At 34.5% G+C, this 20,726-nt stretch overlaps 1 protein-coding gene across 1 annotated transcript in view; it reads right to left on the reverse strand.

The window, feature by feature from the left end:
• Window positions 1-853: 853 nt before the first annotated feature.
• Window positions 854-20,726, reverse strand: part of Neil3 (nei like DNA glycosylase 3) — a 41,906-nt gene continuing 22,033 nt past the window's right edge. Inside the window, exons 3-10 of the mRNA XM_070015985.1 lie at window positions 20,304-20,438; window positions 19,865-20,078; window positions 18,310-18,384; window positions 16,529-16,695; window positions 11,463-11,629; window positions 9,628-10,051; window positions 2,688-2,862; window positions 854-1,369 (exon numbers count right to left, since the gene is read on the reverse strand). Of these exons, the coding sequence (XP_069872086.1) occupies window positions 1,187-1,369; window positions 2,688-2,862; window positions 9,628-10,051; window positions 11,463-11,629; window positions 16,529-16,695; window positions 18,310-18,384; window positions 19,865-20,078; window positions 20,304-20,438 (1,540 nt within the window). The 3' untranslated portion in view covers window positions 854-1,186. The remainder of the gene's footprint in view (window positions 1,370-2,687; window positions 2,863-9,627; window positions 10,052-11,462; window positions 11,630-16,528; window positions 16,696-18,309; window positions 18,385-19,864; window positions 20,079-20,303; window positions 20,439-20,726) is intronic.

Consider the following 20,726-nt stretch of genomic DNA (forward strand, 5'->3'; position numbering starts at 1 on the left):
ATTAAGAAATGTTGATGCCTAGCAAGTGTGAGGTCTTGAATTCAATCCCCACTATCACCAAAAAAAAAAAAAAAGAAAGAAAGAAAAGAAGGGAAATGCAGATAGGATATCTTGTGTCACATAAAGCTACTGTATGTACTCACAAAAGTTATGAAGTGCTATAAAGTTATACAAGGAGAAATGAAATTTTTGTCTTGAAACTCACTACAACCTTTTCTCCTCCTCCACCACTTCCTCTACTTCCTCCTCCTCGTCCTCCTCCTCCTCCTCGTCCTCCTCCTTCTCTTCTTTTTAGAGCTGCTTACATTATGATTATGGTAGCAAGGAAGCAAAAAGAGAAAGGAAGTGGGCTCCTTCAATGAAAATTTCTTCTGGAAGGCTCCACCTCCTAAATATCTAAAGAACGCTATAGCTTGGTGACCATACAATGCTACAAGTTGGCACATGAGTTTTAGCGGCACTTCAGACTCAAACAATAGAAATAGATTAAAAAACTAAAGTTGAATTTTTTTTAAAATAATGGATACTAAAATCAAAATCAGAAAAAGAGAAATCAACTTCTCTTTTAAAAACAAACTTGTAATTTCAGTTGCTAAATGTTATTTTTGTTGCTTGAATCCCCATAAACTTCTAAAGAAAACATACCTCCAGTTGCCCATGGACTTTGCTGTATCTCCCACCTTACAGAACTTAATGTTTGACAGAATCAAATACTCTTTCCTGTAAAAGAGATCTCATATCTTAAGTTCTATTGAAGAAAACAAGAAACACATTTTAAACCTTTATTTTAAGGTAATTAGTAGTTCAACAAAAGCAGCTAATTCAGTGCATGACAATATTGTATCCTGCCACATCACTTTTCTCCTAAAAAGTAAATAAATCACTGTTTCTTAAGAAGTTAAGAGAACAAAGCCATACTAAAATGCTTTATTTTCATTTCAAATGTATATTCTAGGTGGAATATGAAGCACAGTGTACTCATTGATGTAAAAGAACAAAACCATAGCTGAAGCATAGAGATGATATTCTCCCCCGCCCCCAAACAAAATTAAATAATGCAATACTACATGAACTTAGTTTACCCCATCATTGTCTACAAGGATTCTATGAAACCAAGGTAGCAATCACTGTGCAAAGTTTGAAGAGATTAAATAAATGCCTGCATATTCAATGAAAAGGGAAAATATTAACATCCTGGAATGATTTTTATTCCTGGTCCATTTTCTGCCCACTGGAAAAAGTTGCACTGTTTTTCTTTCCCAAGAGGACAAACAAAAAAGTTCTTCCCATTATTTGGCCCAATCTTCAACACTGTTCTCATGATGCAGCGCTTGCCATGTTTGCAGAGTGGGAAGGATAAGTCTGCCCACTGAGGGAGGAAAAGACAGGAAAGAACAGTTTACATGGAAGTTGCAATGAGGAACAGACTAAACATAGCTCAATGGTGTCACACTGTCTTTGCAGCTGTTGCTATTACTCTGACATTGTAAAATAGACATAAGCCATTAGCTGTTGCCCTTAAAAATACGCATAAGCATCTCTTTTCCATTTGTGTTTGAATCACATAGGAAATTACCATAATTGGCATAATAGCATAATTGACATAATAGGCAAGAAACTTCCCTTTAACAGGAATAACTCAAAAATTTCAAACTTTTGCTATAAAGCAACTATCAGTATCCCTGTTGTAGGTTTGAGTTAAAATGGTGCATAGCTTTTTCCTAACTATATCATCTACCTTTCTTAGTCTCTTAGGAAAATAATTCATCATGGCTTACCCCTACATACAGTAAGGTAGGCAGCTTCCACTGTATTATTCCTGTTACTAATTTTGGCCTCAAGAGTGGTCTGAAGAGGACTATGAAAGCTTACATCTTCATCTATGAGAGCTTTATTGAAAAGATCTGTGAATTTAGGGGCCTAGAGGCACATCTTGATCAGGAGTAGAGACCTAAAATCACTCTCAAATTTAATTTTAGTAAATTCTTTAAGAAGGCTACTTAATCCAAAAGGACACCCAACCCCAAAACATTTGATCTAATATACTGAAACAAATCAATATTTTCTTTCTTTAGTTACATACTAGATGGAGTCCAACTTGGAAATATGTGTATCTTGAACATTAGAATCCACATTCAGCCCACAGAAGTGGGATTGACTAAAAGGAGTCTCCTATCTCAGATGCATAGGGTACAATAGCATGTGGAATCAACTGTAGTGGAATTATTGCTGTGACTCCCTTATTTGTGGTCAAGCCAGTGTAGTAAATAGTCACTAATGTTAAATCCAAGACATCCACATTGTTTTTCATGTCCATCTAATGCATAACCTAAAGGTTTTTCAGATAATACTGAAATTAGGATAAGCCAATTCTTTCTCAGAATATTTATCACAAGTCCTACTACTACTAAATACTAAACACTACATACTTTTCTTTGAGATCCCAGAACAACACTTCCATACTTGTGATTACAAATATACTCTCATAATATATAAAAAATAGTTGCTGTTTTATTATTATATCGCTGAGGCTCTGAATGTTTATTCCATATTCATGATTTATTTTCTTAAGATGGAATACTGCTTGTCTTGCTTTTAAACTGAAAAGTAAAACTGAAAAGCATTACTCCTTGTTTTGAGCTAAAATTCAGTTATGCCAAAGGAAGCTTGGTAAGTCTTACACGTACTTTGAAAAATCCACATTGATCTTTGCCAGGGAGAGAACAAGCAAAGAATTGCCTCCCCTTGTTTTCTCCATCTTTCCTCACAACTCGGAGAACACAGAGGCGGTTGTGCTGGCTGCATCGAGGGCTGCTTGCATTTAAGGTGCAAGGATTACCTGCCATATTAGTTTGGAGCACCCTGTAATGAGAGGTTATGGTATAATAGTGTTAAAGGAATCATTCACACCACTTCACCCTTACCCATTGTAATTATTCTTGTTCAAAGAAATGATATCAAGAAGTGGGTCAGAGTCAACTTTAGGTATTCACATAAACCACTGTCTTTTAAGTTATTTGTTTCCCCAGGGAATTCTATTTCACATCTAAAGTTACCTATGTATGAAAAACATAGAACTTAAATCTCTAAAGAATTAAAAAAAAAAACTAGTTGAGTTGTATATCTGGTCCATCTTATTGTCTTAAAATGTTCATTTCTGTTTGGTTTTTCTCTTGCTTATTATTCAGTGCAGTCTGTATTATCTTTAAAATATTCAGAAGTATACCAAACCTGTCCCCATGGAGTAATCCATGTTAGAATCATCTCTATTTTCTCATCTGTAGAAATACGTCTTTTCTCATAAATGGTACTAAAAAGTCCATGCAGCATACTCTCCCTACTGTCCACTTTAATGACAAGTTTTCAGTGCTTCCCTTTGATCAAGGATAGTGTCACAATCATACTGCAGAAAGGGACAGCTGCTTAGCAAAGCAGATATGTGTATTTTGTGAAGAGAGTAAGGATGTTTTATCTCTTGCCAATTAGAGTACGTGGAGGTCATTACTGTACAAAGCCTAGGAGTTAACCTTGTACTTGAGCTGTATAAGCATAGTGACCTCTCTGTAAAGGAGCTTCAAAACTGTTTTTAATTTTCAATATTTTACATCTTATGACACTCATCTTCAATGCCATTCATCTCCCCAAGTTATGACTGCATTCACTCACCTTTAGAAAGATTTTTAATAAGCCAGTTAATAGAAAAGTGCTTGTATTAGTTAAACCATGAACTTGGGGGGCATATCTCTGTGTTAAAGAGTTCATGCTTTGTATGTACCAGACCCTGGAGTTCATTACCAACACCAAAACAAAGCACAAAACAGGACAAAGCAAGATTGTAAGTCTCTCACTTTAATATCTGTATTTAAAATCTTTTAAGTGATGATATCATTCATCCTTTCTCACTTTTAAGAAAATTTCAAAAAATAAAAGCTCTTCAATAACTTTTAGAATACTTAGAAACTTGGGACAGTTTCCTTTTTCCTTGTTTCCTAAATCAGTTTTCCAAAAGAGTCTAGTGACAACTTGCCTCTGTATCATTGTCTCATGGCATCACATTAACTGAAATTTTTTAGAAAATGTGCGCTATTATTTGTGATGAGACTGATTTCAACTTGTTTATTAAACAGAGGATTAAATATTGCTTTAAAAATATTTGTTGGGACAGACCTAAGCTTTTTAAGGGCAGTTTGTGATGCTATCTATAGAATAGCCATTTATTTACTTAGGACTTAGGCAGTCCTAAGTAATCACCATAATATTTCATCACCAGCAATTTTCTTGGTACCTTTTACTGGGTGGGGTGGGGGAGGCTTCTATTTCTTCTTTTTTGCCAGTCCTAGGACTTGAACTCAGGGCCTGGGCACTGTCCCTGAGCTTCTTTTTGCTCAAGGCTAGCATTCTACCACTTGAGCCATAGCACCACTACTGGCCTTTTCAGTTTAGGTGGTACTGAGGAATTGAATCCAGGGCTTCATGCATTCTAGGCGAGCACTCTACCACTAAGCCACATTCCCAGTCCAGCTTCTACTTTAAAATCATGCATTATACCAAATCTGTTCCACAACCTTCCTTCCACTAATTGCCTTAAAAAGAGGTGCTATAAAAACTTTAACATTGGGGCTGGGAAGATGGCTCAGTGGTAGAGCGCTTGCCTTGCATGCTCGAGGCCCTGGGTTCGATTCCTCAGCACCACATAAGCAAAAAAAAAAGGAAGTGGCACTGTGGCTCAAGTGGTAGAGCACTAGCCTTGAGCTGAAGAGCTGAGGGACAGCGCCCAGGTCCAGAGTTCAGGCCCCACGACCAGACCCCCCTCCCCCCAAAAAACCAAAAACAACTTTAACATTGAGAAAAGCTATATCTGTATAGCTATAGAGAAGTCAAGAGATTTCAAAATTGAGGTAGCTTCATAAACAGTTTTATATAAAAAGAATGAGAGAAAGAGAAAAGAAGTTAAGACTATTGGTAGATGAGTATAAAAGTACTTACCCATAAAAGCTATGCATTATTTAAAAACAGCTGTCACTGGTAACAATTAGCTCAATATTTTCTAACCTACTTTCTTCAACCTGGAAATAGCTTTTGAGGTTTAATTTTTTTTAATTTAGGTATTAGATTTTTTTATGAGAAGACCAAATATACATACAAAGTGGGATTAAAGAGGAAAGGCCTTAGCCTCTTCCATTTGGTTCATTTCTGTCTTCTATTCTCTTTTGTCCTTGTTGCAAAGTTAAGTAAAATAACACTTTGTGTGCTTTCCTTGTAGCTGACACTCAGAGTATGTTCCACTGACCAAAACCATTAGCATCACCCAAGAGCTCCTTAGAAATACAGAATTATCCATCCTCATACAGATCCCTAAGGAATCAGAACCTACACATTAACAAGATTCCTAGGTGGATTATCTGTACATTAAGCTGTGGAGCACTGAGCAAGTTAATGTAGCCAAGCTATTGGATGCCACTTGTGATCTTGATCACACCAGCTCAAAATATACATAGCTAATCTTAATTTTATTATAGAAAATATTATCCAAGATAACTAAGTGGCCTGCACAATTGAGGCTGTCTTGGTTCCTCTTTGTTTTAGTAATTATTTTCTAAAGTATAACAGAACATTTTCTTAGGTAAATTTAACATAGCGCAAACAGTTTAACTGATTTCAATGATGAGAATTATCATTTTGAATACAGACTTTAAAGTGGCATAGTAGCATAATAGACCAGGACTTGGCAAACTTTTTTGGAAAATACCTATTTTTGTTGGTCTTATGGTTTCTGTTGCAGCCATTCAGTTCTGTACTCTGTAACGTGACAAACACCCACATAGCAAATAACTACTCAAACAGAAATTCTTTACTCAATAGTTGTAGGCTAGAGTTGGCCCTGTTGGATATAGTTTGCTGGTCTAGATATGATTAAATTGAAGAACAATTTTTGTAATCGAACAGTTTCTCAATAAAGAAATTAAAACAATGTTTGAAGCTCTGGGTTCAATCCTTGGCATCACTAAATAAATAAAAAATACAATATAATAATATAAATAAGTATAATTGAAGAGAAATCAGATAAAAACTATCATCAATGAGGAAGACAGTACCAGAGATTTATAATTTTAAGTAAAAGTTACTTTTTTGATGATCAGTTTATCACAGTTCAATAATTTTGTAGAAAAGAATGATTCATTCTTACAATAAACACTGCCTGGAATTTTTATTATGCCTTCATCAACAAAATTATATATAGATCTGGCCATCTAAGTTTACTTCAAGAATTAAAACATATAAAAATTAACTCATACTAGAGGAGCTTGAAATCCTCAGTGGTGTCTGAGGACTCACACTAGTGACCTAGAAATAAGTCCAAGGTGTCCAGGACTGAAAACTGATTAGAGTTAGGACTTCCATCCCTGATGTGGGAGACATGGGAAAACACAGATGACTTTAGTGTTAGATATGGTGATGTGCACTGTGGTCCCAGCTACTCTACAAGGTCAATCAAGGAAGAAGGATCAGGGTCAGAGACTGTCCCCAGCAAAACACCAATACACTGAAAAACAACACACACACACACACACACACACACACACACACACACACACACACACACACACACACACACACACACACACACACACACACACAAAACTGTCGATGGGACTCATGTGGTAGGCATTTGCCTAGTAAAGCCCATTCCTGATAAAAGAAAAAAGGATAGAGAGCAAGAAAAAGGGAGAGGAAGAAAGAAATGCAGAAAGACAAAGGAAGGAGGAAGGAAGGAAGGAAGGAAGGAAGGAAGGAAGGAAGGAAGGAAGGAAGGAAGGAAGGAAGGAAGGAAGGAAGGAAGGAAGGAAGGAAGGAGACAAATAATTCTGACAATGTCATTTCACTCTTCTACAGGAACCTTTGCATCAACTCAGGAAAAATATCAACCTTGAACAGATGCTTTCTTTTTGAAAATATATCACAATACACTGCTCTGTGTTTTTAGTAATTGGATCAAAGATTAAAAATTATTTTAGTAGTTATTTTGGACTGCCTAAAAACAGATACTGTTATTTAAGATATAAGTCAGTAGCTGAATAACATTTAAGTACATCTGAGGACCAGCCTTCCACCCCTCTCCCCCTCACAAACTCCCCTGCCCCAAATAGCATGTATGGCATGGTGATAAGATTAGTAATTAAGGAAACAAAGGCAAATGCAAATTAATGACCCTATAATTATTAAGGGAAAAATAGCTGGCTAAATTTTAAGTGTACCACCTGCCTTAATAGTATTATGTCGTGAGCCTCTGCTAGGAGTCTTGTCCACAAGATGAACACTGTAGCTGCCAGACAAGGAGAAAAATGAAATAAATGACAGTAATTTGCAATTTATTCCTTGTAAAGTAGCTGGGTGCAGAAGGGCTTCTGGGTGAATTTATTTCATCACTTGACATTTATTCTGCTAGTTGATCTTGATTGATTGTAGACTCTCAGTCCTGGTGTTCTTATATTCAGTACATACACATGGCTGCAGCATTTCTAAGTAATGCTGTGCGCTGTGATTAATCATATGATTCTATTCCTAATGGCTTATGAAGAGATCAGTTAAATTTAAGGTTACATTAATGTTTTCTTTTAAATCCTAATTCATTAGTTAAATCGTCTGAGATTTTTTTTTAAAAAAGCACTAAGGAAATAAAAATATGCCATGATCTTTCATCTGGATACAGCAAATGGCACAATATTTTAAAATGATTACTTCTACTTCTTTCCACTTAAGCAACAGAACAGAGAAGCTGCTCAACAAATGGTTTTCTCCTACAGTATAGCCTTTCAACTGAGAGATTCTAACTCCTTCATCATTTTCATCATGGTACCACTAAGCATTAAAGTGAAAAGGTGGCATATTTATCTAGTCAGTTAAAGGTCCATTCCGAGAACTTAATTCTGATGTATCATGGACAGAAGTTAAACCAGTTATAAATGTTTTATAAACAAAATGTTTTGAAAAAAATCAAAGATAACTCACCAGAATTAACTGATGACCGATTATAGTTGGGATGGAATTTTCGAGATAAGGGCATATATTAAGCAACATTATCTCAGAATTGTTATGAGACAAACTCTTAGGATCTCCAGAGTTTGGTCTAGGAGTGTGTAATTCCACATCCTATTTTAGACTTGAGGAGGAATCTCCCCATCAGCAAAGGTATAGCTAAAATGAGAAATAGCTAGTAGAGTTCTACCTCAGATTCCACCAGAATCAAAAACAACACTGCTTCCCCTTTTCATACAAGAAAATGTTATACACTCTTCACACAAAAATGATGGCTATATGGCCCTTGCTTTCTGATAAAACTAAAAGTAGGTTAGGAAAAAAAATATATGGAGAAAAGTCTGGTGAAGGCATTGTGACAGGTAATCTGGATAAAGGGATGAAATAAGGTTTGCCTCTGGAGTTGTGAATATTCATTAAGGAGTAGGAATGATAGTGTATAGATAATATTTCTGCATTCCTAGGTGGTAGCAACTAGAGGGATATTCTCCTGAATATGTAGCCGGGAATCCCACAAAATATATCTGGTCAGTTATACTCTTTATCAACTGGAATTAAAGCCTCTTCATCTCAAATGCAAGAATGGAAGCTCTTATGGGTTTTTTTAATTGAAACAGAAAACAATGTAAAACATCCCATATGGCTAATTTAAATGTAACCATGTCTTTATCAGAAATGCCATTCAAGGAAAGAAAGCACTTCTGATTTATTTTTAGATGCCTATCTTCCTTTTGTTTTTTTCTCCTCTGGTGATATTGAGGTTTGAACTCAGGGACTTGTATTTGCTCAGCAGAAGCCCCACCACTTAAGCTATACCTCCAGTCCTCTGATTTCTTTTTAAAATAGAAGACACTAAACTTTTATAAAAGATGATTTTCTTTTCAGAATGATTTGTCATTGAAGGGAAAGATAGTCTTTGACTTACGATGGTGCTGCATACAATGTTTTGACCCTGATGCAAAAGAAATAGAGATTCAGTATAAACTGTTCTTCAAATTTTTATCCCCCTACTTCCTGAGCTAGTGATATGCAGAGTACAATAATTTCTTTCGATGCTAGACAGCATACCATAACTCCTTCTTAGTTATTTGATCACTAGGGAAAGCAATGATTACCCTACAGTGTACTCTATTGCCCAGCTGGGATGTTTAGTTGGTTATATACATTTATTGCACCTACAAAAGTTTTATTGGGACCTAACTACCTTGTAAGTCAAGGAATAGCTAAACAAAAAATGCTAGTAGTTATTAATATGGTGTGGGCAATTCAAATATTTTTCTTTATATTTTCTGTACCAAGCACATACTCAACAATGTGGTATATGTTGATATATATGTAAGAAAACCGTTTGTAGTTTCTTTCTTCTTTACCATGAATAAACTAAAGGAAAAGGAAAGATGTAGATTTTTCAGTGTTTATGTTAAAAAATTCATTTTTCTTAGCAATGGATGAGTCTGCTTTTTTAAGACTTAAAATTACAATACACATATTTATTTTTAGAGATCTTAAAATACCGTACAAATTTTAAGAATACCTTTAAAACAGTTTAATGCAAATGTATGTCAAAGGCAAAGGTGAAAATCATCATACCTGCTCGAAGCTCCAAGATTGCAATTTTTTAAATGATCTGGTGATGAGTCGTGTGTTGTTTTCAATTTTTTATGTGCTGGACTAAATAATTTAGATGAAGAGCAAACCATGGGTGATTTGATTGCTTTGTTAGGGAGCTGAGAGATAAAGTCTATTCTCTTGTCAGAGGATTGCTGTGTGCCACTAAAGCAAACATCTGTAGGCAAAGAGTTGTGAAATTCTTTATCTAGTAACTGGTTTTGGCTTGTTTTCCTTTCCGGAGTATTGGATTTATTGCTAAAATCAGTCAAGACAAGGGTTGTGGTTCCAAATACAGTTTTTCTGTTGATCTTCACTTCTGTATGTGTCTTTCCAAAGTTATTACAAGGGTACTTTACTAAGTTAGTACAGGCAGTAGAATTTTCTTTACTCTTTAGCACTGAATCTGGAAAAAGAGATAAGTAATTCTGCAATATTCTTAAAAATGTAACATGTAATATTTGAAATTTTTATTTGATTAAAAAATTTAGTACTTTTTGTTACAGTGAGATGATATATAGAAATAATACAAAGTTAGCTTGAGCAAGTTATAATTAAATCATCGTTTAGCTAGGAGATGAAATACTAATTAAAATGTTAACAATATAAAGGTACCACTGACGGAAAGATTTATACTTGCTTAGTATTTTGTTTAACAATCTCAAATTCACTCAACTATGAGCTGTGTTAATATTAGGTAAAGCATTAAAGTGATGATAATGAAGAGACAATATACTATGAAGGTTCAGCTCAACAGAAACATATTTATGGCGGCTCAGCTCAACAGTTAGAGACATATTTATGGACTATGAGGAATATTTCTGTGAATGACAACACAAAGAGAAAAGCTTATTAAAAATAAATAAAGATGAAATACCAAGTTTCTACAGGATTCTGAAAACTGCCCTTTAAATCATAGTTAATATTATATGTCTTTTATATTCAGAAAAATTAACAAGAAACAGTTAATGAGATGTGGAAAGGCATTTCAGGGTTGAAATAAATGTGGAAACCTAAGACTGATTTTCTGCTGTTTTGCTTTTGATTGCTATGAAGAAGAGGGGAGAGAAATAGGAGGTGCAGTCCCTTGGGCTATTACCAAAGCTGTGCAATGGGTGAAGCCTGCTTTCCAGGCTCAGGGAACAAAACACAATATGACAGCTAACACAATGTCGGGGTCCTTAAGTCAAGAATGAACTTTCTCATCTCTAATTGAAGAAAGAAATAACACTTTGAGAACACAATAGAGGCCGCATCAATGAGATGGTTCTTAATCACAGGTTTCCTCTGAGGTTTTACATTCTCTGAACGCGTGAAAATTGTGAGCTACAAAGAGTTATTTTGAAGGATTTCAATGAAATCAGTACAATTGTCTGGGTAAAGATTTTAATAACAAGGGGTAGGAAGGATAAAGAAGAGGAAAAAATTCAGCATTTTTCTATTCCACCTGCTAAGATATTCTTACAGAAATCCTCCCTTTCAATTTATGAAGCACTTGGACTGAATAACAAACTCGAAACTTGCTGAAATCTGCATAAAACAAAGCTTTATTGAATAATTCATTAGAAACAGTAGAGAACAGATGTGATCATCTCAGTTTTTTGAGATACAAAGGCACATACTGTTTTAGCACAAGTATGTTTTCCCATCCCTGTTTTTTCTTTTTTTAAAAAAAAAGTATTTTCAACAGGATATCAGCATGGTCTACAAGCAAAGGCTGGCAATTCCTTTAACCATCTGAGAAAGAATATATTTTACACTGTGGCTGGAGGAAGGTCTATGCTTAACTTTGTATAATGAACATACTTGAGCCTTACCGACAGGTCTGGGGGTCAAGCAAGCCTCACATGCTTGCATAGCAGGCTTGTTTATCAGAGTGCACACTGCACATGTCCACTGCTCTTCGAATTTCTGAGCCACTGAGTGTACATAATGGTCTGTATTAGCTGTCCAACTGATGATAGTATTTCTAGTTGGCAGTTTGCTATAAAAATAAATTTAAAAAATTAATCTTTAACATTACTATTCCCACATTCTTATAAATTGTACTATTATAGAAACCTTTTCAGAACTATTAGTACCTCAATCCTTATTACTTAAAAGTCATAACTGGCAGATGTCATAACTGCATCTCAAACCCTGGTGATGGCTGTTCAAGTCAGAAATTGTTAAGCTTTTAGGTAGAATAAAAAAAGGTGTACTTTTAAAAACCAACTGAAGGCATTTGATATAACCAGTAGGAAGCATTTTACAAATATTTTAAGGAGTACTTTTCAATGCAAAACAAAAGAATGTTTATTCAACCAAACCAAGAACAGTTATACAGAAATTAGAGCACTAAAAAGAAAATGGGAAAAGATTAGTATTATTTCATTTGCCCTGAAATTTCTAGATTCTATAGTTACTTTATGATATTTGCTAAACAATATGTCAATTAGTTAATCCATCATGATGAAAAAAGGTATGCTATTTCTTTTCATAGAGAACTATTTTATATCTATAAACCAATCATTATTAAATATATAATTATTAGGTTATAAGAAAATTATAAACCAATTCTGATTTTTACTACAAATGTAAATCTTGATTTATATTTAGAACTGACTCGTGTGTGTGTGTGTGTGAGAGTGTGTGTGTGTGTGTGTGTGTATGTGTTGGTCAGTCCTGGGCCTTGAACTCTGGGCCTGCTGTCTCAGCATTTTCACTCAAGGCTAGGGTTCTACCACTTGAATGAAAGCTTTGATGATAAGAGTCTCACAGACTTTCCTATCTGGGCTGGCTTCAAACTACCATACTGAGATCTTAGCCTCTTGAGTAGGTAGGATTATAGGCATGAGCACCCAGAACCTGATTTCCATTGACCATTTTTTACTCATACAGAATGTCTTTCTAAACTACTACCAAACTACTTTCTCCTGTTCTGGTTCAGGTCTGTAGATCATATCATGTAGTTGAGCAAACTTGGCAGTGTCATTCATTCTTCTTGGAATTACAAACATTAATACCAAAAAGCTCTTTCAGGTAAACACTGTATGTTTTACATTTCAGAACATGAGTTCTTTGACTTTGAAAGGTAGCGTTAATTTCTGTAGTGTTTTATTCCTTACATATAATGACACGGTTTTAAAATTCAGGCTGGTCTGGTAAAATAATAAACAGCATAAGAAAATCTGAAAGCAAGATACATCTCATTATAATTCTTTTTTTTTTTTTTGTCTGGTCGTGGGGGCTGAACTCAGGGCCTGCGCGCTGTCCCTCAGCTCTTCAGCTCAAGGCTAGCGCTCTACCACATGAGCCACAGCGCCACTTCCGGTTTTTTTTCATTTTGCTTATGTGGTGCTGAGGAATCGAACCCAGGGCCTCATGCATGCAAGGCAAGTGCTCTACCATTGAGCCACCTTCCCAGCCCCTCATTATAATTTTTATCTTTATGTTGACTTTTAGTGCACTCAATATTTCACATTCCTATGGAACATAAGAATTTCTACAGAATTTGTTTATTTGACCTAGTCCCCATCTTCCATTAACTTACCCTGAAAGATGGCATTTATTCATAATTTAGCCCAATTTATGTAGCCTGCAGGTTTTTAATGTGTTCCAACTTTACATGATTTTCTTCTCCTGCCCAATAGATTTCACTAATCATAAGAGGATTTTTAGGAACTCTTTAGAAGCTCCCTTTCGTTGCCACTCTACTTCTTAATAAATCTCCACAAATAAATACTTTCTAATCTCTATTTGCTTATGTAACAGGAATAGCAAAAATAACATGGTTAATAGTAAATAAGGGCCTACCAAAGATTTCAGGTCATAATCCCAGGACACTATAAATATTACTGTATAAAACAGAATCTTTGCAGATGCAATTAAAGATCTTGACCTAGGGACATTGTTCAGATAGTCCTTTAAACTGATCACAAGTTTCTTTGTAAGAGAGAAGCAAAGGGAGATTATCTAACATACACAAAAGCAAAGGTACTGTTGAAAACACAGAATGGAATAACGCAACTGTATGTCAAGGAATGCAGGTTAGCTACCCAATGACAAGAAATAGATTCTCTCCTGGAGTCTTCAAAGGAGCTCAACACTATCTACACTTAAATTTTGGCCCAATGAGCTACAGGTATCCCTGAATAGATACATTTCTGTTGCTTTAACTTTGTGGTAATTTGTTATAGTAGCCAAAGAAAATTCGTAGAATTCTGCAATCTGCTACTCTACTACTTTTTCATCAACAATGACATCAGCATTTACTCAACTGATCAGGCCAAAATTCTAGAAGTCACCCTAACTCTTCTTTCCCTTATATCTCATGTTCATTCTAAGGGCAAATCCTGAAGAGTGCGCTGCATAGTCAAATTCACAAAGCTAATCAAGTTTAGCCTTTTACAGGTTGATGTTTTCTTCTCTTCATTCTACAGTGAAGACCACGGAACATGGAAGAGGAAACTCCAGCAAAATCCGTGCTGGAGTCTTAGATGTTTCCAGGTTTGGTAGATTTGGAATACCTTCATTGAGGAAGGTCCACGAGATTATATTTTTTCCATGAATCCTGTAAATTACTCCAATATTCATTTGTACAGATGATTTTGCAAATTATGTGTATGTCTGTTTTTGTTTTTGTCAGTCTTGTGGCTTGAATTCAGGTCCTGGATGCTGTCCCTGATGTCTTTTTGTTCAAGGCTAGCACTCTACCTCTTGAGCCACTGCACCACTTCCAAGTTTTTCTGTGATTCATTGGAAGTAAAGAGTCTCACAGACTTTCCTGCCTGGGCTGGCTTTGAACCACAATCCTCAGATAGCAGCATCTTGAGTAGCTAGGATTACAGATGTGAGCCACCTAAATTTTGTTTTTTATGTCCAGCTAAATTACGATGTTGTTGTTGTTGTTGTTGTTTTTTAACTCAGTAGCAATGCAATGAAAGTCCCTTCCCCAAATGAGCTTATAGTATCAAGACAAGTTTGAGATTCCTGTTATATAACCAAGTAAAGACTGGAAAGAATTTATTAATGGGTGATTAAGAAATGTAGCAATAAGGGAAGAGATCCCAAGAATGATCTCTTTATAAATAATAACTTTCTTTCATGTTTTCTAAAGTTGCTCCATTCCCTCAATACCCCTGCTGGTCATAGTTACATTAAGATTACAAATAGCACTACATATTCATTGACTAACAACTAGAGTCCATTTTGTTATACAGTTCCTTTTAGTTTCATTATCTTACATATCAAATCTGTCATAATTCTTGTTGACTTAAAATTTTAATTAAGATGATATTAATATCACTTTGACCCTAGTTCTGGTAAGCATTCCATTTCTTTGCTTTCATTCTCTTCATTTTCTGTATTTAGTACATGATATAATCAATTTGATTATAGTACCCTGTGTCTTGTATATATGCTTATCTGATTTGAGGAAGGGAAGGGGAACAACAAAATGATAAGACAAAGGACAAAGGGTGAACCTATGCAACAGCAATGAACTTTACAAGTTAGGGGTGGGAGAGGGAACTGCAGGGGGAGGGAAATGGAAGAAAAACAAGGGAGGGATAACACTGTACCACAGGAAATGCACTCATTACCTTTATGTATGCAATGTAACCACTCTGTAAATCACTTGACAGTAAAATTCAATTTTAAAAAAGTTCTTAATCTGTTAGGCAAGACATGAACTATTCCCAGAACTAATGATTCCCTCGTCTTTTGTATCATTCTACCTTTGATACCATTCTAGCCTGTACTATACACTAAGTTGGAGTTTTTATTGGCTTATCTAGTAGTGTCATTATCGCTTCAGAATATTGTGCTTACTATTTACTTTCTCATTTGCTTAATCAAACTTTTCTTCCTTCCTTCCTTCTTTGCTTCCTTGCTTCCTTCCTGTGCCAGTCCTGGGCTTGATCTAGGGCCTGGTGCTATTCCTTAGATTGTGTTGTTTAAGGTTAAGATTCTTATCACTGGAGCCACAGCTCCACTTAAGACTTTTGGTACTTAATTAGAGATAAAGTTTCATAGATTTTCCCGCCCAGGGTGGCTTGGAATTGTGATCCTCAGATCTCAGCCTCCTGAATAGCTAGAATTACAAGCGTGTGCCACTGACACTTGCTCAAATTGTACAGTATTTTCTTTAATGAGATGTTCTAATCTATCTGTAAATATATGATTCTAACATCCCCAAATTCTTAGTGTACTCTGTGCTTTCTCTCTGTATTTGTGAAAATTTTGCTCATAATTGCTATTTTACTCTGCCAATTTTTTTCTCTCTTGCTAAAAGGAACTATGGCCTCTTACCAGTGTAACTAGCACTGGCAAAAATTAGATGAGGAGATTTCATGAGAAATATTGGACTTTGGCTCTAAACAGAAAGTAATTCAGCAGGCCCAGAACATCACTGTTACCCAGCTGTCAAGTCAGGTAGATTTAGTCTAAGTTTATCTTACAGAGGGTCTCCAAACCTCTCCCAGGGTTCTTTCCCCAGTTTGGGGGTTCATAAGGAAAGGACATATTAGCACTTGATAGAACTATCACACGTGTTCACTATGGGGTCCCTTGATTCAGCAAGACAAATCTGTATGAAAACCTTACTCATGCTTTACATTATTTATAAGGGAAGCAAAGACTTCTGGAGGCATCTGCATAGTTTCCTAGTTACTGAACCTCCTGGTACTTTACAAACCAGATTATACCTCAAGGCTGGATGCCATCAACAATGTTGGTTCAGAAATTATCCTGAAATCAGCTTTATCTCCTTCCGGTTCTTTGATGAGGCTATTGCCTGTTTCATTCCAAAGGTTCAAATACTTTAATTTATTCTCCTATAAGTAGTTTGACATCTATTCAGTTATCTTCTATGAAGTAAGATCATTTAAGTCAGAAATCTTACCATATGTCAACATGTTGAGGATTTTCTTTTTGACAGTGAGGACAGAAATATGTCATTCTATTATTTTCGCCTAAGCGACACACAGTAATTCTACAATGGCATTGACCACAGTTAGGACGTTTATAAACCTTATAGTATTTAGAGATGGCACATCTTGCTTTATGGCACTAGAAAGAAAAATGTAATACAGAAGAGTGTTGATAAGAAGCCAAAGATATATTATTGAAGTCATCTCTGAAAATAATGTCAAAATTACATATATATTTATTTATACATAGTTTTATATAATCTTCCCTTTCATCTAAAAAAAAGTATTGACAGGATTTCATAATGGCTGTCAAATAAGAATTGTGTGAATAATTAAGCCATTATAACTCATTAGCATTCAAAATTGCTCCTTTTACCTAAATGACATAAAAGATTCTATATTTTAAAGTATCTTTTATGCTTTTATATTTATTTAAAATTAAACATAATTATGTGGGTATAAGAAAAACACTATATTATCATTAAATCTGTACAATATCAAAGCTGATGATTAGCCCTAACAGCCCTCCCCAAAAAAATCTATTTCCAGACAACAAAACTTTAGAATATTCTTTGTTGACCTGAAAAAAAAATGACTTGTATTTTCTCACCTTAGAGATGCACTAGAAAATAAAATAAAAATTCAAATAGCATCCAAACAGAGAATACGTTCCATTTTGCTATAAATTCTATTTCAAAGGACATTTTGGTATTGTCTGTCATAGTTTTACTCTACTCACATTTAAAGCTTCCACAAGAGAATATTTTGTGTTTGCATCAGAAGTGTGAAAAACGTGAAAGACCAGAAATTTGACTTATTGCATAATAAGCTGATAACTACACAAATAATTTATATTAATTTAAGCACAGAATTGAAATACCCAATTTAATGTGGTCAAGAAGAGGGCTGTTGTAGTGAGTCATATTTTTCTGAATACACGTAATTTTAAAATAGCTATATTTGGTTCAGTTATGTGAATTGAGAGATTCTTTAATATTTGGGGTCAATTAATAAAAAAATTACAATACCTTTCTTTGTGAATACAGTAACAATGAAGATTTTTTTTAATTTTATTTTATTTTATTTGAGAACATACTGTACAGAGGGGCTACAATTACATGGGCAGGATAATGCATACAACAATGAAGAATTTTAAGTACAGAAAAACTGACTGTGGCAGAGAAACAGACTTAATTGTCATGTTTTGAAAAGACAAAAGTGTTTTCTAATGTCTAAAAACATGTATAAAATGTTCCAACCTTACATGTTGACAAGCACTTGTTTCATTTCTAGATCAGTTTCTGTGATAAAGAAATAATATTATGGGGGTTTAAAGATGGAGAAACTAAACAAAGTTATGTAAATACTCTAAGAATAGAATAACCAGGCAAGGCCGGAGAGGACTCAAGTCTTCCTATCCTTAAGTATTACATTTATTTATGCTCTAATTTTTTATAACCAGAAAACAAAAGCTCAACCAAAATAGCAACATAACTATCCTTTAAATAAAGGATGACTTGCATAAGGCAATTTGTGTAAAGACCATTTAATATATCCATAGTTAGACAAGTGTGGAGTGACCTAGGGCCTACACCTTCAAAATGTTAATGACATCCTATGAAGTGATGTCACGCTTCTTTATTGCACCTCTGGACTCTGACCACTAGATGGCTATGTACAACTTTAACATTTGTGGTGCAATCAATAGAGAAACCATTGACAGTTTAACACGGTTGAAAATATCTGCTCTTACCCGGTAAAAGAGAATGCTGAAATCACGTGTCATCTTCACTACGTGTTGGATCTGCTCATCTGTTAACTGACAAACCTTAAAATGGTAAAATAGGAACATAACTGAGTTATAAGCTTTATAATTTATTCATTACTGTAAAATTAATACCACTTGCCAATTCTGTTATAGAGAAATCTAAGTAGATTTTTTTAAAAAGGCATACCTGGAAGAGCACACCTTTCTTTCTTTTTTCTTTTTTTCTTTTTGTGGTCCAAGGATGAAACCCAGGGCCTCAAGCATGCTTGCATGATTGCACAGAGCTCCATTCCTACTCCTTGTTTATGTGTTTTTGTTACTAGTATTATCCTCATTTTAAATTAATAGTACTATTAACAATGATATCAATTGTCTCTACATATTTTAATTCTAAGTTCAAGTAATTGTTTGAGTATTCTGTATTAGACATCTTCAGATTCCCACCATTGTCTATCAGCTACTTGATGAGACTCGATGGATTTGAAAACAAGTAACAATTAAAAAGGAAACTAAAAGAAAGCAGTGAGAAAACAATGACAGCCACAGGAGTACGTGACTATCAAGGTCACTGTCATGCTTTAAAAAGACATGATGTTAACACATGCATTAATATTAAAGTAACTGTCAACACAACACACACACACACACACACACACACACACGTGTGCACACACACACACACACACACACACAACTGGGATAAAGACCTTCCTGATGAAATTTTTTGTTGAAACTTTGGCATCAATCTTAATGTTACTTTTGCAGAATTAATTATTTGGCACGAGTAGTTTCAAAGATAACTCCAAAAGAAATCTGATGCCTTACTTTCCTATATGCATAAGATGTGTACAATCACATCTACACACACATCCACACAATAGACAATGACGTCATCAGTGACTACACAAATGAAAATCACCTCGTAGGCATAATCATTCTCAAAAGCTGGGAAATGTCCAATTGTTTAAATGTGAAAACTTTTACAAGTTTAAGCTTTATGTCTTATAAATTCCACATATAAGGTCATGCTTTAAAATGTTAAACTGCTTTTTCAATAATTGGGCCTATACTTACCTGAGGTTCATAACTAAATTCTAGAAATATTAGTAAAATTTTAACTCCCCAGACTGATCTTATACTAGATAGTTGATTAGCTGTACATATAGATAAAAATTAAATTTAGTCACCACAGAGAACAATATCCTGGACTCTTAAAAAAAAATCTCATTGATTTAAAAAAGTTTATTCTTCGTTAAAATTTGATTTCATTATTGAAAACCTGAACTTCTCTTTTCCCATTTTGAAAAGGGAGAACCTAAACTGGAAGAATGATTAAAAGAACTTTTAAATTTTAGTTCCTATTGATTTGGACTTTACCAAAACTATCATGAAAATACCTATCTAAAGCAAGGATTTATGTAAAAAAAAAATAACTCAGTTAATAGAGTTAAGATAATTTTAAGATAATTTAAAATATTTTAGTCAATAACAAGAAATTTAGATAATATATTAGAAATATTTTTAAATATTTATAATTTACTTTAACAGCAGGATGGAGACCACTGTCAAAGAGAGCTTCATTTTTGATGATATTCCCTACTCCAGGTAAGACTTTCTGATCCAATAATACATCACATATCATTCGACCATTTTGCTTCTTAACTTCGTTTTTTGCTCTTGAGAAACAAAATTTCGGTGAACAAATATCTAATTCTTCCATCATCCTTATTCTCTGTTGGCTTTCTACTGAGTTTCTGTGGAAAGAATATAAAAGACATTAAGTACAAGTATGGTTTACATTGTCATTTTGACATAAATATTAACATTTTATGTGAATCACGGCATATGAGTTTATATGGGTGAGCAATAACGGCCCTGTAATGAAGTTTTATCAATTATAAAGTCCTTATTTAGTAACTAAGTTTCAAACCAAACTGTAAGTTATATAGTTTCTGAGTTTAACTATTTATTTCTTTTACCTGAGTTCCACTGAAGAGTCAAAGAAACAAATCAAATCTTTGGTGAGCTGTACTTCAAGAACAGGAGAAACTCTATTTTTAGTTTTATAATTAAGTGGATTAATCATGATGGAGCCTTTCATTCCAAAATGAATCCTGTAACAAAGCCAAATCTATTTTTGAATACAAGTATATCAAGTATCATTTCTTCCCTTTACTTCAACTTTTTTTATTATAAGCAAACAAATGTTAATCAGGATAGACACTTTAAAAGAAAAAAAAGTGTAGCTAAAATAACTTCTTAGAGAAATAATAAACCTCGACAATTTAGCTGAGAAAACTTACCCTGGTTCCTATCTTGTCAAATTAAGGATCTTTTATGCAGAACAGTCTAGCATCTCTTCTTTTTTTAAGATTAAAAAGCTTGTGGTGAGACTAAATGTA

Source organism: Dipodomys merriami, unplaced genomic scaffold (assembly GCF_024711535.1).
Source record: "Dipodomys merriami isolate MVZ:Mamm:240054 unplaced genomic scaffold, mDipMer1.0.p SCAF_12, whole genome shotgun sequence".
Taxonomy (NCBI): Eukaryota; Metazoa; Chordata; class Mammalia; order Rodentia; family Heteromyidae; genus Dipodomys; species Dipodomys merriami.